Consider the following 23,893-nt stretch of genomic DNA (forward strand, 5'->3'; position numbering starts at 1 on the left):
TCTTGTATTATAAAAACATTATTTGAATATAATAAATGAAATCAAACATTGCTACTTTAAATATACTGTATTCAATAAGCTTTTTGTAGGAAATTTCCATGCATTCTCGCTGTATTGGATTTGTACATTCTTGATAAAACTTCCTAAACTTTAATGCTTTTATGTCAAATGTAGAGGTTTGCGTTACTATTTTTATGCCTTTCTTTTCCTCATTCCTAGTTAAACTTCACGTCTTTAGATTTTTTTTCACTGAAATAATTGCTTAACCGTTTATTTTCCATAAATTGCCACTTTTGCTGCAACATAATGTGATTAACATGTTGGTTGCAGTGGATTCTCGTACACGTGTTGCCAAAGACTGTATGAATTTGGTGTAGTGTCTTTTAAGGATGCCATGACAACAGGGGTTGCCATGATACTGATTAACAAAAAAGCTAGGACTGGCTAGCTTGCAATTTTGAAAGCTTCAGCTACAATGTTCCTTGACATAGGGATGGGTAGGTAGCTTCTAGTTCTGCATCATAACACAGGGTTGAAATGTGGTGACTTCACTAGTGCCTTTGGCAGCTTCCAGCCTTGTTACAGATTTTACAAGCATAAATTCTTCCAGAAATTCTTTGAGCTTTTGTTTTTCAGTGAATTAAAATGTTTCATTGCTTACATCTGCAGCGTGTTTATTCAGCCAAATAAAGGAAGAAATATGATAGCTAAGACTGTTCTTTTCTCATCACTCCTCAATTGTCACCACCAACAAATAAAATATCTACACCACCACTAAAGGAAAAAGAAATTGTTCATTTTATATCTGCAAAATAGATGAAAATCATGTCTGGCCCATATGTTTATTGCCTTACAAAAGCTTCCTTTAGACAGCAGTGACCTGGGTCAACTTTACTATAGTCCAACCAAGGTATAAAACATGCTTTCACTGTGTTTGGTTAGTTCTTGTGTTTTGAGTGTGGTAGTGACCTCTATCAAATCAAACAAATAGGGCAGGCTGTTAATCATGTTCAAATGGAGCTGATAGGTGGAGGAGGGCAAAAATAAAATAACGGGTTAATCTGGGACTGTTTCCCAAACTGCAGATGTAGGAATTGGGTGATTTCCACGCAGTTCACTGTTGTATGATTGTTTTGCCTACTCTGTGATGCTCGCTGGGAAGTCTCGTAGTCTGGATCAGGTTCAGAACTGAGTGCTGACAGTTTCTTAGTACATGATACAGACATTGATGAAGATGATAGTAATGCGATTTTAAAGTTGTTTTACTTTGGATCAGCTTCATTCTGATGCTGACTGTTTTTCCCTGACCTAGGTGGCATAACTACTGATACCATGTGATCCTTCTGTGTAACATTATTGAAACAGGATGTAATTTACCTTAATGCCAAAAATGAGGTTATTAGTAAATAAGAGGGGATGGTCTTTTAGCCAAGATGTTGGTCTTGCAGATTGAAATGTTGGTTACTCAGACTTTATTTCTTATGAATCCTTCCAAGATTGAAAGCAATGAGGTGACTGTTCGTATTCCGTAAGGTGAAACTTTAATAAAAAGTTTTGAATCCAGATATTTAGATATTGGGGAAACTGCTTCCCAGTTGGTGTGCTTGTTCTCACCACCATCTGGCTTCTCCCTTTCTCCTGAAGGAGACTGGGATTTATGCAGATGATGTGAAGTGGTACTTAAAACCAGAATTGAGGCTCCTATATTTCAGTGGAAGTGGAGCTGAAGTACACACTCCTCAGTTGGTCCCAGGAAAGCAGCAATTTACAAAGGGAGTTCTCAAAAATGGGGACTAGACCTAGTGAGGGTGATGGTTAGTTTCTGCCATGGGCTATGGTTTTGTGCAAAACTACAAGTTACCTTGTTTATAGTAAGATTTTCATAACAAGCGAGATGATTTTATATATATTTCCCCCCCATAGTCAAAAGACTGGTCTATGTATATAAACTTGTGGCTGTAGAGACTCTGCATGGCAGGTTGCTCGACACTGATAGTATCTTTCACTGTATGTAACGTTCTTGAAAGCTACTGAATGCATGAAGTAAATAATCACATCTTTCTACTTGCAAAAAGCTTCTCATGAAAAACAGAACCTTATTAGATGGTGTGAACTAGAATATTTGCAGCGCTGAAAGTCTCCTATGTAATCTGACTTCAAGAATTTTTCATGGATGTGTTACTTTTCAGTTGGTTTGCCTGGATTGATACCCTATCTTTCCTTTTCATCAGTGTGACCAACTTCAGTTCTAAACAAACTTTTACACAAATAGTTGTATTAGTGGTTCCCCTTCTGTCATGAGTGGTGGAAATTAGGTAGTAGAGGGACAGTCTGCTGCTGTTAGAAAGCGTTAATGGTCTAGGTGAAGAAGTGGTAATCAGAATGGTATGTGCATCTTCTGTATGGGTCTGAACAGCAATGTAGGATACGTGATGGCCACGGAGGGTAAAAACTGTATGTTAGTCTGCATTTAAACTTATCCTGGCAAATGCTTGTTGAAATAAACAGCTTCAGAAATGTTTGGGCCAACAATAAATCAGGTCAGACAAAAGAATACCAGCCAACTGACACAGCAGTGCCTTTCCCGACTGGTGTATTGTGACCAGCCCTGACTTGGCAGGGAGGGTGACTGGTGCTGACAAGCTTGATGAGCAAATGTTATTTTGTTTTGCATGAACAGAATCCATAGCTGTAAGGCTGTTATTGCTTGCTAATATTTACTAAACAAAGGCTTCCTATTGAGAAATAACTAAAATTAGAAAATAGGTAGCTTATGCTGGTTTTACATTAAAGGTGGATGAGTGGTTATAAAATGTGGTGACCGAAACCATTGAGGAGTGGGATGCTAATGACAACAGTGTGCTACTGAGATGGCTGGGCTAACACGGACAGGCTTCCAGCCACTTTGTTACATCATTCTTGTGCATTAGGTTTGCCAGCTTTTGAATACACGCTATTCTCTCTCCACTTCTCCTACAGAGTATGCTTTCATCTGGTTGCTTTTACGTCTTGGAAGAGCTTGTTTTCAGATAATGAAAGAAAATTCACAGATAGGCTACTAAGCTCTCAAAGTGTTTTGTTGGTGGATTTTTTTTTCTTTTTTCCATTTTTAAAACCTTTCCTTTTCTTTTGGGGGTAGAGAGCTGACTGATTTTTCCAGGAGATGCCAGGAGACTGTAGTCACCTAAGCAAACAGCTGGGTTCACATGCCCAGAGAGGTCCTCTGTGCTGCAGGATCACCAGCAGTCACAGTCCCCTGGTCCCGAGAACTAACTAGTCTTCTACGGTTTTGCAATTTGTGTTGTTAAGCTTGAGAAAGACTTTAAACCCGATACAGCATTCATTGGTGGAGGAATTTCCTGCTTCACTTCATGTAGATAAATGAATGTGTACAGTGAGACGAGGGACAGAATAAAAACTGAAAGTAAATATTAATTTTTGTGACAGCTTAAGTCAGATTGAATTGTTCCAGGAACTTGTTGGAGACACATTTCTTCATGCATTCTTTTCACTGTAAACAGTATTTATTTGCTCTACCATTGTTTTGGTCTCTTAGCCTTTTTCGGACTCCTTAGTATTAAAATTGTTTCTATTAATCTGGCATATTTAGATTGGTTTAGTACCTGAGGTTTATAAATCTGTCCTGAGCAGGAAATCTCTGTTTTAGTGTCTGTTTGGTGAGTATCAGTGGCTGAATGCAGTGTAGCTGTGGTTCCTGATGGCTTCTGCCCCCACCCCTCCCCAAGCACCACTTGTGTCACAGACCTTTTGTCTTCTGGAGGCACAGAAACAATGTTTCAGATATTTTGTAAACAAATAATACGGTGATGGAATACAAAGAAATCCCTGTTGGGTGTAGCCAGACCTTTGCTTTTGAGACTATGAATAACTAATCTCATGCTTGAATGCATTATTTTAGTGATAGTGTTCTCCTGGATGGTATGATAAACATGTAATTCGACTCAGCAGTTGTTTTCAACTTGCATTTCCCTTTGAACCTTAATGCTTCTGTTTCAGACGTGAAGAGGCTTCGGTCCCTTAAGTTTTTTCTCTCTTTCTGTCTTTTCCCCCTCCCACTTATTTTGCTTTTTTCCCCAACTCTGTTGGCCTAGTAAGATATTATTAAACCTTAATACTAAGAAACTACATCTGTGCATCAGAAGACAGAAACACCTTCATCATGGCTAGGCAAGAGATACAGTTCTGGTCAAATGGTGCATTTGTGCAGAACATCTCTAGTCAGTTGACTACAATATTCATGCCCTTCATGTGAGGACTGGGTATGTTCTGGCTGGACAGACAGCTGATGGGGAAGGTTTGTGGCATATGGTCTTCAAATGCCTCCATAAAACCCTATCTGTCCCAGTCCTGCCAATATAAATCATCAGTCCCAATGAAGGATTTTGGAATATTTGTCTGCCTCTGGAGATTTGTAAGAAGAAATGAGATGCTACCTTCATAGACTACCTCTCCCTTAAGTATTTCAAAACTGAAGTCTACACACTAGACACGTTTTTTAATGAACTAATTGCAATTACCTTTAACTGTCTGATATCACATTTCCTGAAAATAACATGTTGCTATAATTTTCAGATATACTTTCTCTGTTGTCTGATCCACTTTGGGTTTGTGGGCATCAGTACAGCTCTGCTGTCTTTCCTTTTCCCCATTGCCTTTGCCTGGAGCTGCCCGGTACTCCCAACAGCATTTATTCTTGCATTGATGGAGCACAATTGAGGCTTTGATCGATTAAAGCCTGAAGGGACCATTAAAATTATCTGGTTTCACTTTGACAGCTATAGAATTTCTCCAAGTGTTAGAAAGTGGCAATGGCCATGCTGGCTCAGTCTAAAGCTGTGTCTAACCCAGTGTCTGAGCTCCAATAACTGCCAAAAGTGAATAGCTAGAGAAAAGTAAAAAGAATAAGTTAGACATATCCTCTGAATTCTTTCTGCTTAGGGGAGTTCTTAAGCTATTGCAGGTTAGATTGTTTTAGTATGATTTTTAGTAGTTCGGGAAACTAAAGAGTGAAGTAGTTGAGTTGAAAGAAGTTGTGGAGGCAGGTTCAAAAGGAATGAAATTAATTCAAAGGCAGCAGGTCTCTAAGCGGTTACTGAAGTGCATAGGAACAACTGTGCTGCAGCAGCTGTGGGTGCTGCTGGGGACTGCAGAAAGTGGTCGGGCCTCTCTGGTCTCCTAAGCAGCATCGCCCACTGCTGTGTAAGGCACAGGCTAGCTGGACCCATGCATGGCCTGATCCAGGAAGGCATTTATTGTCTCATTAGTAACCCCCAGGGAAACTTGGAAGAGCTTGTCCAGTCTCTCCATGTTTCCATGTAAACTTCATGTGTCAATGCTGTGTTTTGGCAAGAAATTCCACGGGTCTCTTACACGAAGAATCACCCTTTTCTGTTTTGAATCTGGCTCCTGCTTGCTCTGTTTAATCATCTGAAGTGTGTTATATTTAACTGAAAGACACTGATAAGCGATTGATTCTACCTGCTATTTTCATGCCTTTCATGATTTTCTAGTATTTTTTCATATTCCACTCTAAATCATCTCTTATCCAAGGTCCTGGATTCCACTATTGTTGCTTGCATGGGAAGTGCTTCAAGACTGGATTGTTTTCCCTGTTAAGTTCCAAACTCTGAGCTATAGTACGCCTTTAGATCAATGTGTTTGTCATAAACTACCTCTACTACTAATGTGTATGTACTGAATCATAGCCATATAAAACCAGCCTCTTGACATTTTTTTGCCTGTGCTGTCTTTAAGTCCTCAGTTAAGACCAATTATGTGTACATATAAATGAAGATAAAGCCACAACTATGTTTCTTTAATAAATTACATAGAGCTATCTAATTTACTGCTGTGTAGATGCGTTTTCCTAGACTTCTGTGTGTCCTGTTAAGGATACAGAGCTTCCTACTCCCCTCCAGCAGGAAAAAACATCCAAAGTGCCGGTGAACGGTAGATAAAGTTTTTGCCTTAGTCCGCTTCCTGAGTCAAGGTTTTTCCTTTGACCATGTATAAGCTAGTCTGAGTTGAAAGAAATCTCCTGATATTTGTCATCTAGGGAGATAAAGCCTGAAGCACAGTGGTCTGTAGAAAGCTTGCTTTTCCACTTGATCCAATCGCATGTAATTTGTATGTAGTCCTCCCACCTGACAGTAATGATATATTGTACTAATGTGTCATGTTGTACTTTGTTGATTCCTCAGAAAAATTTAGATGCCTCTAGCCTAAATATGAAGTTTTGTAGCCGGAACAAAATGTCTGAGATTTGAAACTGTCCTCTGAGTAACTCTGGATCAATTTGCACCGTACTGTAATTGTCTGTACTGACCTGTTTGTTTTCATGGCCATAGACAACACAGAATTGTCGTTCCTTTTTGCTCGGTGGGGAAGTGAGTCAGCTTGTATTAGATCCTCTTTTTCTTTTTCATAAGCTAGACTTTCCTGAATTTGAAAGCTTTTTACCACAATTTGCAACGCAGCACTTCAGTGCATGTGAAACTTTAATTCTGTGCACCAGCACCTCTTCTGTAACAGAACGGAAGAGTTTGTGGTTTAACCTGTGCCATTTATGCAACAAGAATTATTTTTTTTTAAAAAATAAGGTGGGGCGGGGGAGGATTTAAGGTTGCATAGCAAGAGGCATATGCTGTAAAAATCATCGCCCTATATGTATGCTTGTTTGAGAATTTTTCTGATTAGGCCTAATTCCACAAAATAATTTAGGCGTTCAACTTCTTTATCAAGACTGATGGGCTTAGGCAGACCTTTGTAGATCTAGCCTTATATACTAAAGGTGCTTAGGATCTGACTGACGTTGAAGTTGAAAGCTAGCCAACGTTTGCCAAAAATCTTTGTTTAATTTTATGCACGTACAGAAATGGTGTTGAATTTGTATCAGGTGACAAAATATCTAATGAGCAATCCAAATCTGCTTTTGTTTATACTCTTTTTTGAAAAGGGTAATTTCATATTATCAATTTGAATTATCAAATTATCAAAATGGTGGCTGATGAAATTACAAGAAAAGGAGGATGGTTTAATTCAGAAAACTTAGGGTATTGATGTAGAGACCCCTTTAAAAAAAAAAGTATATTTGCTTGATTTTGGGGAGGAAATTAGTTTATATGTAAATGGCATGCAACATTGCAAGTAAACTGTTGGCAAATGCTAGTGTAATACTTCTTTAAAAAATTTGTTTGTTCTAAGCAGGCGCAGTTTCCATATGGCCTAGGCTTCAGTGCAGCTGAATACCATCAAAGTGGTTTGTAACGTGATTGGGAATTAATTCACTGTTTTAATATAGTTTCTCCTTTACTTTTTCAGAAAATCAAGATGGCCTGCATCAGGTAGTACATGAACGCCTGGGAGAGTTGCTACGTGTTTTAAAAGCAGTAATAAACAAACATCAGACTCTAAACTCGGTCGATATTCTTAGTGCTGCAGGAACAGTTATTGCAAAAGTAAAAGGTAAGGTATTACTACCTTCCATATTAATGGAAAATTATAATTAGTGACTTGACTGACTCTGGCTTGGAGTTATAGACAGGATTCTATGTATACAGAAGAAACAGGGTGGTTTTTTTAATAGCAATACCATAACCCTTGTTTAAAAATACCTTCTCTAAGTGAAAAGTAATATTAAATAGCTTGTTCTCCTGTTGATGTAATAAAATTCTGCTTATAGCAAACTTGCTGCAAACCCACGCTGAATTCCAAAAGCATAAGCTGTTGATCTTGAGCTTTTCTTTACCTATGTGTCACGGAATAATATCACAGAATGATAAATCTTGCATTTATCCACTTAAACATTTGCCAAAAATCTTTGTTTAATACTACAAATTTATAGGGATGTTGTATTTATATCAAGTGAAGAAATATCTAAATGAGCAATCCAAATCTGAATGGCCTAACACTTATTTATAAATTCCACAAGCAGATCATAGGCATAGTAAAGGTGTCAACAGCAACAGAAAAGCTTTGCAGACATTTATGTTAATACTTTCTATTGCTGACCTTTGCTAAGCAGTTCCCTGCATGCCAGACAAATGCAAATGGTGCAGCACACAATTACTCCAGCCCCATAAACATCTGTTTCTTCTCAGTGTAGTCTTTGACTGCAGCTCTCCTTACTCTTGAGTAAGTCCAGTGTATTACCGTGGAACCAGTAGTTTCTTCCATGTGGCATGGAGAATGCTTTGAGTAGGGTTAAATCTCCACCTCTTGCCTGTGTTAAATCATGTGGAACATCTTCCTTCAGAGATGCATAATATAGTTTTTCTCCTTGTTCAAGAGTTTCCCCTTGTTTTCTAATTATCTTAGTATGTCTGAACATACACTACTGACTCAATAAAGTAGGACTATCAGTTAAAATGCTAATGTGTTTCGTTGCCTGGTTCTTATATCTGGGATTCTTCCTATTGATAAATACTTTTGGCAGTTTGTTTGGCATGTATTAGCAGCCCACTTTGCATGTTCTTCCTGCTACATGTAGGGTTTCCTATAGATCTGTCATTGGTATTTGAAAAATCACAGGATTATCACTCTGCAACTTCTGAACATGCTTTAGAGAATTGTACATAACAGCAGAAATGCAGAGGATGTCCCTGAGAGGTTGCTGTTTGTCTTGTTAATCTCAGGACGAGTTAAGTACACACGTACAATGGTAATAAGATATTTGCCCATGAGAACAGGTTAAATGTTTGAGTGAACGTAATTCAAATCTACCTTAGACAAGCTGTTTCCATGCTTAAGTGCTATAGTAAGGTGTCTTAAGTGTGTCTTCCACTCCCCCCGCTAATTTCAGTGGACACAGGACAAAGTTGAACTGTTCTTTCTTTAAGATATGTTGAGGAGAACTGACTTAAAGTATGCAAGTAAAGTACATCAACCTTTGCTAAATCGTATTTCCAAAAATTATTGCGATAATACTTACCCTCTCTGGGCTACGTAGTTTATCAAGGTTATTTTTGATATGCAGTGCCCCAAGTTGATCACTGTCTGTAGTGTCCAAGTTTATCATTGCAGAGTAAAGCAGTAGAATTACTTCCCTTGTCTCACATGGTAACATTGTTGATTGGTTCCATAATTATGTTGGCCTTTTTGTCGATTTTTGTGTTTGATTTAAAGCCCGTGGTAAGTCCAAGGTCACTTTCTGTAGTTCTAGGGCTGAACCAGTTTTCCAGATCTAGATTTATGTATTGTCCTTCCTGCCCTTCTACTTCTGAAGCCGAGAATTAAGCACTTTGTTGAATTACATAATCCATTCCTCCAGAGTACTTGTAGCCTTCTGAATTTGATGCCGTATGTATTTTTTTTCTCTTCTTGGTGCACACTGTTCCATCATACACTTTCAATAGCACTGAGCCCTGGGTAGATTCATTGGTGTTTCATACATTTTCTTATATGCATCTGTTTCTGCCTGGTTTGGTAGTTATTTTAGGATTTGTTAATTTCTCTTGGTAGTGAGCAGAAGAAATAACTTTAGTACTAAGCCTTTTTTTGCCAGTACAGTTATTCACAAATGCTTTTTAGCATTTTTTCCCCCAAACAGATTCTAGTTCATATAATTAATATGTTTGCACTAACTACTAACATTTTGCTTGCATTGTAGAGTTCACTTGCTGTTAATATATTGAATTTATGCGGAGTTACAGTCATGGAGGGACTGCATTATTTTCTATGTGGAAAGAAAAAGTACTCTTAAGAAAGCACTGTACATATTGTATAATTACCGGATTTTGAAAGTAACTCCACTCTCTATTGTTGTAAGAATGCCACTTGACACAAAAGCAGTACAGTCATGTCTTCCAGTTTTCCGTCAAATGTGTTCAAGTGGGTCAAGTTGTCAGACCATTTTTCAGGTACATCTGAAAAGTCTGGGTTCAGCCATAGCTCACCCGAACTATCTTAAATATGACCTTGTATGATGAGAAACCTCTCAAAGAAAAAAGGTGTGAAAGGAGTTGACTTTGTTATGGTAACAGTTTTTGTCCTTGAGCTGGAACTGAGCTTTGACTTTTTTCTCCCTCTTGGTTACATTACTCTGTGAATAATTTTCTCATTGGCAGTGGTTTGACAGTACTGAAAATCTAGCTTTAGGACTCCTGCAACAGGATCCAAAGTACAGTGATGATACAGTGCATGGTGCTGATTTGATACAGGTGCGTTCTTCCAGCTTGGATCAGTAGATTAAAAGTGTTCTCTGATACAATAAAAGATAATGGCATGCAATTGCTATTCATAGCATTCTCACTAATTTCTCATAAGTTATTTATAAGCAGCATACATTCTGGACCTAGAACAGAGAGGCTGGTGTAAAGTGTCTGGTAGCTCTTTGGCTAAAGCAAACACAAACTCTGGTGAATTGTCATTCCTGTGATCAGCGCTGTGTTAGCTGGCCTCACGGAGTTCCCAAGTTAATTGCAAGGAAAGGGAACTCCAGATCACACTAAAGAAGGTGGTCTCGATCAGTCCTGCCTCAGTATTTGTAGCCTTTGATAGAAACAAGCACTTTCATATGGAGACTTTAGCGTAGCACCTATTGCTCAGTCATGTATTGTGTTCCTCATGGGTCTGGAGATGGAAACGGGGTTACGGGGCTTCAGCTCTTTCAGGCTGGTACTTTGGTCCTGCTTCTCTGAGAACGGCAAAACTTTTGCTTTATGAAAGCAGCCTACCTTCCTCCAGCATAACCTGTGGTAAATGTGAAGGCAGTTTATCTTTAGCACCTGTTTGATTTTTACAGCTGGTTTTTGTGTGAGATTATACTGCTTCCGCGTTTGTATTCAAACTGAAGTGTATGACTGCTGGAACTGAGGAAGCTGAAGTAAAAAGACAGCATGTTGTGGTGAACTGTAAGCATATCAGACCTCAAGTTTGCTTACAGTGGCCTGTCACTAACACATGCATTCGCAGGTTTGCAGCTGTGGTTCACTAGAAGTAATGTAACTTTTGAATAAACAGGAAGCTACAAGAATGTGAGGAGCTGGTAGGACAGAACCAGTATCCTTTTTCCTCTGTCTTCCCGGGCTGTGTTAATGTGACATTGTGAAAGAAGTTCATCTGACTCATCTGTTTCTTGTCATTGGAAGACAGAACTATAAAAAGATGTGGAAGCACTCTGTATCTGTACTCAGATTTATGGCTAGGAAGAAGATTAACCTGGCACGGAAAATTCCTGATGTTTATTTAGGATAGGATGAAATAGAAACAAGCTGGGATTTACATGTGATTTTTTTTTTTTTCCCCCTTCAGAAATAGAAGCATAACTGGCTTATGTTCTTGAAAGACCTTTTAGAATCTTTACATAATGCCATGGTTTCAAATCTAGTTTGTATTGGGAACTTTATATAGGGGCAAATGTTTAACAAATGACTGCCTTTGCTCTTAATGAAATCAGTTACAATAACTTTGGAACCAGTGACTGTCAGTGACTCTGGCTTGTGAAGTATTCTTGTGTAAGTATGACAAGTTGCACTGTGACTTACATGTAATGCCCAGTGCAGACAGACCCCCGCCTTTAAAGTACTGCAAGTGGGAATGTGTTTAAGACTCGTTTAGATGTGGTGTTAAGGGATATGGTGTAAGGGAGAACTTTGTAGAGTGGAGATGATGGTTGGACTCGATGATCCCAAGGGTCTTTTCCAACCTAAATGATTCTATGATTCTATGAATGCGTGCAAAAATTAGAGTGATTGTGCCCCTCTTCCAAGCCTCTCAGCCATTTCTCAGGTCCTTCAGTGGGAATGATATGAATGTGCTTGTAGTTCTGCTTTGGATGTCTAAGTTTTTTTCCTTTTAGATAGATTGGAGGAAAAACTAGCTATAGCATGTTATCTTAGTCTTGCTACAGAGAATGATATGGAAGAACAGATGTCAGATTCTTACCATTTTAGACTGAGATTGCCGGAAAATGTAGGAGGACAAAAACCTTGACTTCTCTGGTTATATATTGGACATGACATGGTTCACTTGAGCCTCTTTTCTTGGACTCCACTACTTACACATGCTTGCTTGAGTGCTTGTAGAGGAATGTCTTTTAAATGACACCTTGCTTGATATGGAAGAATTGAGACTTACTGAAGCATCTTGCCTGGAACCTGTTTAGACTCCTGTTTCTGGAAGTCACTTCCCAGTCTGGCACACTCGTGCTTGTTATATTCCCACTTGGTGTCTTTAAATAGTTGATGGCCCCAGAGTACATGGTTCCCCTGATCCCATGCTAAATTCAAGTCTGTACGGTTCTTTTCCTCTAAATGGCACCTTTTGACTTAACTGACTCACTAGAATGAATGCAAATTCTTGATAAAGCTGAAAATTGCACTTGTCTTGTAGAAATTCCCTTTTTAGGTATGTTTTTTTTCCCTAATAATTCTGCATCAAAGTTAAATACCTCTAGCAAAGTGAAGTAATTTCATCTTTTCAATTCACAGATTTTCAATTTTGTTGGTACATATGTGATATAAATTCATTATGGAGGGAGTAGGAAACAGTTCCTCAAACTTGTTTTGTTGGCATCCAGCTGAAGTTGGGGAGGCTGCCAAACTTGATAGTAAGTACAGGCTGGTGAAATTATATGGCACAGAACTAAAAGTGGAACAGAGGGGCCTGGAGAGCTTGCTGATCCTCTCTAGCTGTGAGATCCTGAGAATACTCTCCTTCCGCTCCTTTCCAGTCTGCATACCACTGCTCTTTACTCAGGTTCCTCCCTCCATTTTTTTAAAAATGTTTTTAAAGATGAGCTGTAATAACAGAAAGTATTACAAGTCTTTGTTTTGGGGGAGGGAGTGTTTTTTGGTCTATGGGTTTTTTTTGTTTGTTTGCTTGGGTGGGGTTTTTGTTTTTGAAATAGCTCTGAAAGGTTCTTGAAAATATTGTTGGGAGTTCAAAGACAGAATAATTGGTTACGAAGGTATTCAGTTCCAGCAAGTCAGCTAGTTGCTTACTGCTTAAAAGTGAGCTAGTAAAGTGTGGATTGAAGGTGTATTCCTGTCTAAGGAAACAAGTGGTGGTGTTACCGTATCTGTCTATTAGGTATGAGAAACTTGACCTGCAAAGAGTAAATTCTGCAAGCTGGTGTAGGTTAGATTTGTCTGAGCCCTGCAGAGAGCTGGCAAGGTAGCTTTGCTGCTGCCAGTCCTGCACGTGTCTACGAGGACGAGGAAGGAGGAAGCAAGCAAACTCCTGCAGGCTCCCATGTGGCTGTGTCCCCTGAGTTTCCTGGGCTGGGCTGCCTTGATTCAACTGGAAGGGGACAAGAGAGCATTGCAGAAGCTTGTGTGCTGTGGTCTCTGTGAGCTGTCTAAGCATCATCTTTTAAAGGCCCTGGTGACACTTTGTTCTTGACAGCTGACAGCCTCTTCTTCATAGTTTCAGAAGCATTGCTCAAATGTCTTCAGGTGTTGCTTCAGCTTCTGGCATTCTGGCTTCCCAAACTTCCATGGCTGTTGCTGGTTCCCCAGCCTGTTCTGTGCTTGATTCAGAAAGCTTTTGATGGCATGTCCCAAGAGCTGAAACTTTGCAGTGTCTTGCAGCGTTTTCATGAGGTTGCCGAACCCACCTCAGGTTGAAGACAGCTTTGCAAATATAGATCCACTTCAATGCAAGCTAGGCTTGCATTTCAGGTGCTAGATTCTGGATTTTAATGTATTGCTATAATATGATTTTTTTTTAAAGTTCATTACGTGCTTTCTGAAGTCTTACTTAAAAGCCTTGTGAAGTTGTATACTTGCTTTGAAATCTGTAGAACTATAGATAGATAGCTGTCATTTCCAGACATGGAAAGATTACTATAGTTCATTGTTGTCAGTAGCTATTGTGTGCAGTCAGGATGTCCTGGGGAAAGAGCGTGCATGGTTTAAAGTTGATGTTAAGTACATCAGCATTCTAGTGGTAGTAAGCTAGAAGCAAGCTGCTTGTATTCCACTGCATTACTAAGAGCTCGGACTAACCTTTTTTGAGGAGAAGTGGTAATTCTGAAAAATTTGAGATTGGTTATTCCATTTGTGATGGATCCTGAAAAGAAAGGACTTCTCTGGTATATAAAACGTAAAGCTTAACAAAAGTCTTCCTGGAACAGGAAGGCAGAGCGAAACAGACAGCATTTCTTTAGGGAGAGACTATCTATGTTAATGTCTTGTTAGCAAAGTGAAAGAAGTGCTCTTTCTCTGAAGACACTGCAGCTAATGGATATGTGAATGTTTAAGTGGTAAGTGCTTTGAATGTATAGACAGTTTTTATTGATTTCTCTTAATTTTGAAACAGTTTGCGTGTCATGCCGGCACTCAATTGATTTTTCCAGTCATTAGTGGCTGGTAATCAATAGATCATAGTAACTGTTGTTGCTTAATGATTTGGAATGCAAAGCTGAGATTTATAAACAGTGTTATCTCTGGAAAGCTAATGTTTCCATCTAAACTGAATTTAAAAAAATAAAGAAATCCACTGGTTTTTATGAAGTTGTTAAAAAAATTATCATCTGCAGACCTTTATTGAGTCTCATTTCAACAAAGGTCCCAGAGGCATTTTTTATGTAATTACAGAGTGTAGAAGAATGAAGAGGTAGGAGAAGCCTTAATGTAGCAATGAACTGTGGCAACAGAGACTGTTCATATTTTTGTAATATGTGGCAATTTATTTTTTTTTTTTGCTGTAGGCTTATTACAATACATTCTTCCAGATCTGCAAGTAATTGTGAAAATAGCCCATGAGAGGAACGCTTGTTTTCTGTAATAGCTTTGTATAGAAATAGTTGTTATAAAAATGTTGATCAGGCCTGTTGGCATGATGTGTAAAAAGGAATGGATTCAACTGTGTTAACTTACTGGTTAAAAACTTTTCCTTTCACAAAGGAAGTCTAATGGGGGAGCAGATTACTGTACTTTCTTTGTTTGTTACCCGTTAGTGTTTAGGCACCTGGCAGGAAGTTTGAATACCTCTTAAGATTAAAGTCTGTTACTTTAATTTGCTAAGAAAATGTGTATAGAATGGGCAACATTTTAACGTGATTTAATTCTTGCTACTTCTAGAAGTCATTGCGGTCCATTATTTCCATATTTATACTTGAAATGTAAGGAGGATCCATAAATTAACATTGTCACAGGTCTTGCAAAAAGGGATGACTAGGGGTTGAATAGCTGTACGTGTGTTATTGTGGTATCTCTGAAACAGATGATTGTAAGTGTAACTTAAGCATTGAATTAATTAAGACTACTGCATTGCTTTAAAAAAATTAAACTTTTTAAAAATAAATACTAATGTGAAATTGTCACTTCTCACAATGTAAAATTGGGAAGACTTCCGTCTAGAGGGCTCAGCTTCAGCTTAAAGCAGTGTACGTGACTTCTCTAGAAAAAGCTTCCCAGTCACCAATGATTAAGGAATTGAGTTGGAAACAGAAAAATGGTGGTGCTTTTTGTCCTCTCCTTTCTCCCTCCTCCTCCTTGTCCAGTAGTTGTTAATAGAAGCTCTGGATGGATCGTTCATCTTGTCTCATTATTCCAGTTTGTCATGGAAGCGTGTTTAAGGCTCAGTGCTGAGTGGCTAAATACTTGTCTTGATCACCAGTTTAAACCATCTAGTTTGTCCAGGAACAGCAATAGTTATGCTGAGTTTCTTCCCCACTTTTAACAGGCAAAACTGAGGGGATTTTGCCAGGCTGTGGAGCTAATAAAGGGTTTTGCAACAGACACCACCTTTTGATAGCTGTCTGTATGCAAGCCAGAAACCCTGTGTTCTGGATACATACACAGGATCGTGGAGTGGGTGGGGGGTGGCGCACACCCATAAACTACTGTTCCTGGTCTGAATTCTGAAATATCTACCCGGAAAAGAAATAGTTTTTCAAATATTTAACTGTATCTGTGAGCTGCTCTGTGGTGTGATTTGACTCTTGATGGTAAATGACTGTTTTCCTCTCACATTACCATCATGTTCCCACACAAAGCTGCTGTTTTAAGTGGGAAGATATAGGAAGTGAAAGAGTAATCTGATTTCATTGTGGGAAGCATCTGGATTGTGTTAATTGCCTTCCTTTAGTGCTTACTTTCTTAATAATCTTTTTTAAAGCTATGTTTTATCAGTTGTTCAGAAAAGTATAATATTGCATGTTCTATAGGAGACTTTGTGTATAAAATTTGTCTTTAGGCCTACTAGACTTGCTTGATTGACCCCACCTCTCACACTTTGGTTTTCATTTTATTCCTAAGCGGTGAACTTCAAAGAAGTTAATGAAGAAAACAAGAGAGAACTCTTCAGTGAAATATTTTCTTCCATTGAAACATTGGCGTTCACCTTTGGAAACGTGTAAGTTGGAATTCAGAAGGAGTTTTTAAAGAGCTTGGTGAAGCTGAATCAAATTAAGACTAAACAACAGCAACAAAATCTTTAGTTTTATTTTGGACATATATTAGCTGATAAACTAATTTAAATTAACCACATCCAGAGCAGTTTTACGGCTTTGTTTGGGTTTTTTTTTTCTTAACAAGGGAAACACTGATGGCATGAAATTTCAGGGAATATAAGACTACTTCTAAAAATTGTCTGCGGAACCTTTAAAGGATATTAGAAACACTATCTGAATTTTTGTTCTCAGTGATATGAAATTGCTTGGTGAGGTAAAGTAATGAAGTAACACAATTCTTTGTTTTTCTGGCAGTGTTTCAGACTTCCTTATGGGAGATGTAGACAATGGCTCGTCACTGGGACTTCCTGTATCTCGGAGAAGTCGGGTAGGCTAAACACGTTCTCTTTGAGTGTGGAGTATCTTTTAAAGGAGACTTTCATTTCCACTGAAACTCTGCATCATGGGGCTGGGACACTTGGAATCTTCTGAGTGTTAAAAAAAGATTTAAACCCGTGGAAAAAAAAATGCATTCAAGATTTCAGATACTTGAATGTATTCTCAGTGCTAAATGCCAGTGATGACTCAACAGGGCTAGTGCTCAAATATGTAAATGATAACCTGCTGGAATGGTACTTGAGTTTTTTAAATTGGTTAAGTGAAAAGAACTAAATACTTAAAAGTAAAATACTTGAATGATTTGCTTGCTGGAGTAGTTAGAATAGACCTGTTAGACCTGGAAGCTAAAGGCCTAATGAACTCTTTTTGGCTTTTGGTTTTGACTAATTCATTAAGAAATAACCTTTTCTTCTTCCAGAGCCCAGTTTGTGCTGTAGCTGTTTCAACAACAATTCACTAAGAGAACTGAAATAGCACTGTCAACTTATAGGTAGTCAAAAACACTAGCATTTTAAACTCCCCCTTAAACACTTTGAGGGTGAGATTAAAAAATGCTCAGTACCAAATTCTGTTATGAATTTTTGTGTATCTAGAAACAGACTTCCAAGTAAATCAAGTCAAATTAAAAGTTACAAGCAAGGAAAATGCAGTTGATGTCTATGACAGGCTGAGATGTAGCAAGGTTAAAAATTTTAGATTGTGGGGTTTTTTAAAGGCTTCGTTGAAACATACTTAGGGCTTAGCATTCCTTCACATAGGCTTGATCGTAGCAGTGCTGTCCAGCAACATCTGAGAAGCAGTCTTTTTTAATTTTCCCTATGTTTTATAACACACATGTGACAAAGATGGATGATCACTGAAGTCCTACTTCTGTAGCTGCTACAAAGCTCAACTTTCCAAACAACATGGAGGAGAAGGAGGCTACTCGGAAAACTGGTTCCATGAGACTCAGGATCAGAAATAAAAGTGCAGAGAAGCTAGCATCTCATGTAACTTAAATGAGATTATTTGAACAAGTACTATTTCAGCTAATCGGTTCACCAGCAGAAGAAAGGTGCTGAATTTGCCAACATTTTAATCTTGTAATGGTTTTGCAATGTAAAAATGTATTCCTGTGGAACAAGATGGTCCCATATATTGTAATGTGAAGTGAATGCTTAGCTAAAAGGTCACTCATCTGAACATGGGTGTGGGGGAAGACCAAGGGGAAATTACAATATAGCAAAATGAAGAAGGAATTCTATTCTAGATGCTCCAGAAGTCACCAGTTTATAATTAAAAGCTCTTCTTTGTAGTGTCATTTGCTTTTCCTAATGTGGAAGGGAACAATTATAAATTTTGGAGCAGGTAGGATAATATGGTTCAATTTCTTGGAAATCTTTTTTAAATTCAAGTGCATCTTCATTCAGACAAATAAATACACGTTTAACAGATGAATCATTTCATTTTGATTTGCAATTCAGAGAGCAGTTTGGAAGCCAGCTTGAAGTTGAGTGTTAGGAGGAGCTAAATGCAAGCTATTTTAGTAGCTGTATTAACTTTTCATTCCTGCAGATGTGTACATTTAGTAGTTGGAACATAGCAGCTAGCTATCCCTTAAAAAGATTAGAGCATAATGTTTTGGTAGAATTTAACATGTAAATGCTTTGAGGGTTAATTAAGGGGAGAGATTTTAATTGCCTGTTAAGTTAGGGACCTCCCCCACTAAACTGTTGGGGATTGCTCTAAGGTGGGGATGGGGGGGCTGATCTTGCTTCTCTTGACTGCAGGGGAGTCTGCATTCTTTAGTTCAGGCATTCCACTTGGAAGCTTAAGTTAAATGATATGTATACCCCCTCTTAGCAAATGTAATTGTTCTCATTTTAGCCCTTGTAGTACAACCAGAACTACAAGGTAGAAGCAAAAATATTTCTTAATTAAAAACAGAAGAGCTTTAGAATACATTGGAAGAGATGAGACAGGCATGTCTGACCTTTCATTACTCAACAAGCTATTTGAATGCTTTTCAATGCTGTGTGGATCTGAGAGAATAATAAAGGAGAAGGATAAAATTTTCAAAGTGTGTGCAGAGATTTGCCTCTGTCAAGGCGAGGGTTCTTGGGTAGTGGAGAAAAAAGGCAGAAGAGACTGGTTAAAATGGGGAAGTTAAGTCTATCTAGAACTCAGGCTTTGTTTTCCTGCTAGACTCACTGGGATGAGTCATTGGGTGCTTGAGGGGACAAGCTGTATGAGTCCAGTTCTGGTAAGAAGTTGTAGGACATAAGTAAAAGTAGTTGTCCGTGTGCTTGCTTTTAAAACGTGGTATACATATTTGCAGTGGGGTGAATGTGGATGGATGAATGAGCGTTGATTATCTACCTGAACTAGACTGTGTGCCTGCATTACTGGAAGGGAGTGAACAATTCTCAAGACTGCAGTGATTTAAGTCCATACAATGGGAAATATTTTTTAGGACTAGAACTTGTAAGTGCCTCCTGATAATATAAACATAATATATAATAATATATGCATGAGGTTTTTTCCTCATCTTATTTGTTCTTCCCTAACTGTATGCCACTTTAAAATTTACTTGAAGACAGTAATACTTTATACCCAAATCAGAAGTTGCTTTCTGTGCAACCAAATGTTGATCCATCTCTAAATTCAGATTTTTCTTGTTGATAGACAGCTTTGGATGGATTTCCCACCTGTTCTGAAAAAGCCCTTCCATTTCACTGAAACTTTGTTTTATTAAACAGCAATTGTACCAGTATTTCACTTTCTTAGGAATGGAGCTGTGCTTTACGCTGATTCTGTTCAATGTAATTGGTGATTAATACCTTGCATGTTTTGGTATATGAAAAGCTGCTTTTGCTGTGAGGTAAACAATGATGATTGAAGGATTTTTGTGTGATTTATGATCAGTTTCCACTTACATCAAAAAAAAAAACAACCCACAAACAAAAAAGAACTACTTGCATCATTGTTGCTGTGCTCCATTTTAGGTTTAAGTCTGAAAATAAAACAGCACCAAAGTCTAAAATGGAAACAAGCTGTTCTTGTAAAGCTTAAGGCTACTCTGTAGCTCTTTCTCAGCCTTTGTCTCCTGCCTGCTCTCTGCTCCCAAATTTTCAAGAGTAGTTTATTCTTTTAAAATGAGATAGGGTTGTGTTTTGGTTTTTCGTTTTGTTTTCTTTTTAAAAAGGAGTGGTTACTAGGTACAATTTTTATTCATTTAAATTTGTTCAGTGGCCTGGTTGTCCTACAAATAGTTCAACTTGCACAATTAAAGGGGTGGCAAAATGCAGCATGAGGACAAAGGTAGGGATGAAATCTTGTGCTAAATTCCTTTTATTATTGGATTAAATTCTGTCAGGTTGTACTGATTGTCAGGGCTTCATTAGCAAGTGTTATGGGTGAGCTGTTGTGCCTGCAGTACACACCTGCAAGTAATTTAGGAGAAACAATAACTTTATTCCCTTGAGGAAGAAATATGGGATTCTAATGGCTTATAGAATGGTGTCTGTTCATGTAGACGACATTAGGTCTGTATGAAATGATTCTTAAAAGATAGGCAGGGATCTAAGAAAAGCTGGAGATCACTTAAATATGAACCTACTTTGTTAAACGATTAACTCTGTCATCACAGCTTTTCAAGATTGTTGATTTAAAGGTATATAGTAATTCATTGCTATTTCTTATGTCTCAATTGACAGCTATGGGAGCTTAGAAGGTATTGTGCCTTACATGACAGGGAGTTACAGCACAGGCTGTTGCTTTATCTGCAAAAAAAGGAAGGGGCAGATGATGCCATTTATTTTATTAGCCAGACAGTTCCAGTGAGAGCTTTTCTTTGCTAACTTAATGTTTTGTTTCTTATATACCAGTCTTTTGAGAATCTTTCTGTGGAGTCTGGGGGTTCACTGCATGAAAGGGATGATATTCAAGGTAGGTCGTTAATTTAATATTAATAAACACCATTCTGTATCTGTGTTTTCATCTTTTAAAACGTTATAAGTAAGTTGCTTGGTCGCTTTTATACACCTATGCTGCCATTAAAACTTCACTGTAAAAAAAATGTGCTACTGCAGAGGTTTTATGCTTTTGTGAATAATCAATCTGGGTTGCTTTTCGGGGAGGGAAAAAAGAACCAAGGCCTGAAGCAGTTCTGTATGTCATCATATGATTGGTGGTTTTTTGGGTTACTTTCTTTAAGAAAGTTATGCTGACCATATGACTACTCCAGGTAAAATACTATGACCCTTTAATTTGTTCTAAAACCTCTGTCAGTCCTGTTTAGAGTCAACTAGCATTAAAGACCAACTCAAGATCAGAGCTGCTTAAGCATTCACAGTTGGCTAATACTGGCTTTGCTCTCAGTGTGTGGTCATGTCTAAAATTCAGTTCTTTGTTCGACACTTTATTTTCAGGACATCTTCGAGCAGAGGAGGTTGATAGCATGCTCCTAAGAAACGACAGCGGAATTGAATCGGCTCTGTCCTATGCTAAAGCATGGTCAAAATATACCAAGGATGTAGTCGCATGGGTAGAAAGAAAGCTTAGCTTGGGTGAGTGGCTCTTTCTGGCATTTAATCAGCTTTGTCACGATGAAATTAAATCTGTTGTCAGGCCTCTGTGCTGCAGACTGTCAATAATGTGATTTCTAAATTAGTAGCTGTTCCACTGAAGTGGACAGAACTATCACGCATTTCCTATAATTATAAGGCCTGTAACAAAGTGAAGGTGGTCCCCTTTGTAGCCTGTCTGTTAGAGTGTAAAAAGCATTTAGCATGTGTAACAACTGCTAGTGTAAACAGTAACTCTGAATTTTTTTAACAGAAGTGGAGTGTGCTAAAAACTTAGCAAAAATGGCTGAAACTGCTAAAGCTGTTGTTGGACACCAGGTGAGTGCATCTTAGGGGCTTTATTTTAAAGTCTTAAATATGTATTGGATGCCTTGCCCAAAAGGGAAACTTTGGGGATGTGGAGGAGTGGATTTTTAAGTTGATAAAGAATTCATTTATACTGTAAATCACAGGTTAAAAAATCTGCTGTATTTTATGTCTTCCCATCTCCTATGGAAATTTTGATATATAAATTTATTTTTGTTGAAAATGCAGAGTAGCCTTTATAGTTTTCACAATGTGCTTTTTTCTGTCTAATATCTTGTAGGCTTTGTGATTTGGATTTGTAGACTTCTCTTTCAGAGTGTTTTCCTAGTAAAATAAAAAATAGCTGACAAATTAGTAATTTTCTACATTCACACCTAACTCTGACTTCCACACGCATATAAATACCTTACTAAATGTAATTGAAAATATAGTTCAATTATACAGCCATTTAGAATGTCAGCATACCTCTACCTTACCTGGAACATTAATGTTTTGTTGTGTGTAATTTTAGGATTATATGCCATTCCAATCAATATTCATTAATGCTTTTCAAAATGATATTGAGAACAATCAACTTTGGCAACAAACAGCTGCTGCTCTCCAGTCTAACAAATTTGTGCAGGTAAGCTTAAAGCAAAAGACCAAGATATTGTTTAGGTTTTTTTACAAGTTTTGTAACACCACAGATTATTCAAAAGAACAAACTTGCAGCCTATAAGCCTTTTATGTACTCTATTAATGTTTCCTATCTAGCCTCTTCTCGGAAGGAAAAATGAGTTGGATAGACAAAGGAAAGATATCAAAGAGCTTTGGCAGCGAGAACAGAAAAAAATGGTTGGTATTTCTTTCATATCTAATAGTGTTCAATCTAAAATTCTTCAGAAGGATGAAACTTTTAAACCAGGCTGTTATGCACTTAAATTCCTATGTAGAATCTATAGGGCTTATTTGGTGTAGTATGTAACTGTCAACGTCATGACATACTTGTAAGAAGTTATCTTTCTGTGACTACGTACTTTGAACTGCAGCATACAGACCTGTGCGTAACAGCCTCTTTAAACATCACATTAAATAACTGGAAAATTAAAATCATTAATTCTTTTGCTTTTTCCTTTTGTTGCATTCTGCAGCAAGAGCTGGAAGCTGCTCTGAGAAAAGCGAAGTTGCTATATACACAGCGTCAAGATGAGTATGAAAAGGCAAAATCCTGCACTGCTCGTGCTGAGGAGGAACATCTTAGCTCAAGTGGAAGCTTTGTGAAAGATGTCAGCAAGCAACTGGAAAAAAAACGAAGGCTAGAAGAGGAAGCTCTTCAAAAAGTAAGAGGTTTTTTTAAAGATAAGCCCACACTGGTTTTACTCATGGTTTCCCAATGGGAGCATTTGAGCAAGTTCGTAATTCTTAATTTTAATCATGCTGTGCTCTTTTGGGCTTTTATCCTAAATGGGAATCTACAATTGCAAGTGTCTTGGGTGGTGTTTTTTTTCCTTGCTTCTAGTATCAAGGCCTATAGTCCATCAACCCTTTACACTTGTGTTTTCTCTAGGCTGAAGAGGCCAATGAACACTATAAAGCAAGCATGGCAGAGGTTGAAGAAAAAAGAAATGATTTGGAAAGCTTTAAAAGCGATGTCTTAACACAGCTTCGGGAGCTTATATACCAGTGTGATCTTACTCTTAAAGCTGTAAGCATGCTTTTTAAAATAGGTTTGGCACAGATACATAGAGATTGGTAAGACTAAAAGAAAGCCTCATCTATAGTGTTAACTGCTTAAAATAGAAAATTTTCAAAGGACAGAGGTCAAGCCAATAGAAAAAGAAGAAAAACTTTTAATATATATTTTGGTGCTCTCTTTCTGTTAGGAGTTTAAAAAAGAAAAGAGGAGGGTGTTATACATATCTGGAATTTTGGGGTGTTTTTTTTGAGTTGTTGCCTTGCAAGAACCCTGACTACACAATTCGTGTAAAACCTCTCTAAGAATATTGATGGCAGCAGTCTTACTCTTTTGCTTAAAAGTACAGCTCCCATTCCCATTATTTTCATTAGTGCATTAGCAAAGATGTTTGGCTCAAGCACAGAATGGATGTTAGCATGCTGCAGCATGGAGCCTGCTAATCTTGATGACAGTCTCAATTACTACAGGATCCATTGCAACTAATTTAATGTATTAACACATGTAAATAAGCAAAGGATTGTCGAAAGAGTGTATCCACATACACAGCTGTGGGTTGTTGTTTTATTTAAAAAAGCTCTAAGAACGCATCGT

The 23,893-nt window shown here is 38.0% G+C and overlaps 1 protein-coding gene across 3 annotated transcripts in view; it reads left to right on the top strand.

The window, feature by feature from the left end:
* The window catches only part of ARHGAP29 (Rho GTPase activating protein 29), a 53,674-nt gene that overhangs the window by 17,291 nt on the left and 12,490 nt on the right, over positions 1-23,893 (top strand). For all 3 annotated transcript variants that reach the window (XM_074597726.1, XM_074597728.1, XM_074597727.1), the window contains exons 3-12: positions 7,342-7,485; positions 16,224-16,320; positions 16,673-16,745; positions 20,623-20,683; positions 21,166-21,303; positions 21,575-21,639; positions 22,139-22,249; positions 22,381-22,461; positions 22,758-22,946; positions 23,174-23,311. In XM_074597726.1, the coding sequence (XP_074453827.1) occupies positions 7,342-7,485; positions 16,224-16,320; positions 16,673-16,745; positions 20,623-20,683; positions 21,166-21,303; positions 21,575-21,639; positions 22,139-22,249; positions 22,381-22,461; positions 22,758-22,946; positions 23,174-23,311 (1,097 nt within the window). The remainder of the gene's footprint in view (positions 1-7,341; positions 7,486-16,223; positions 16,321-16,672; positions 16,746-20,622; positions 20,684-21,165; positions 21,304-21,574; positions 21,640-22,138; positions 22,250-22,380; positions 22,462-22,757; positions 22,947-23,173; positions 23,312-23,893) is intronic.

Source organism: Larus michahellis, chromosome 8, assembly GCF_964199755.1.
Source record: "Larus michahellis chromosome 8, bLarMic1.1, whole genome shotgun sequence".
In the NCBI taxonomy this organism is placed as follows: Eukaryota; Metazoa; Chordata; class Aves; order Charadriiformes; family Laridae; genus Larus; species Larus michahellis.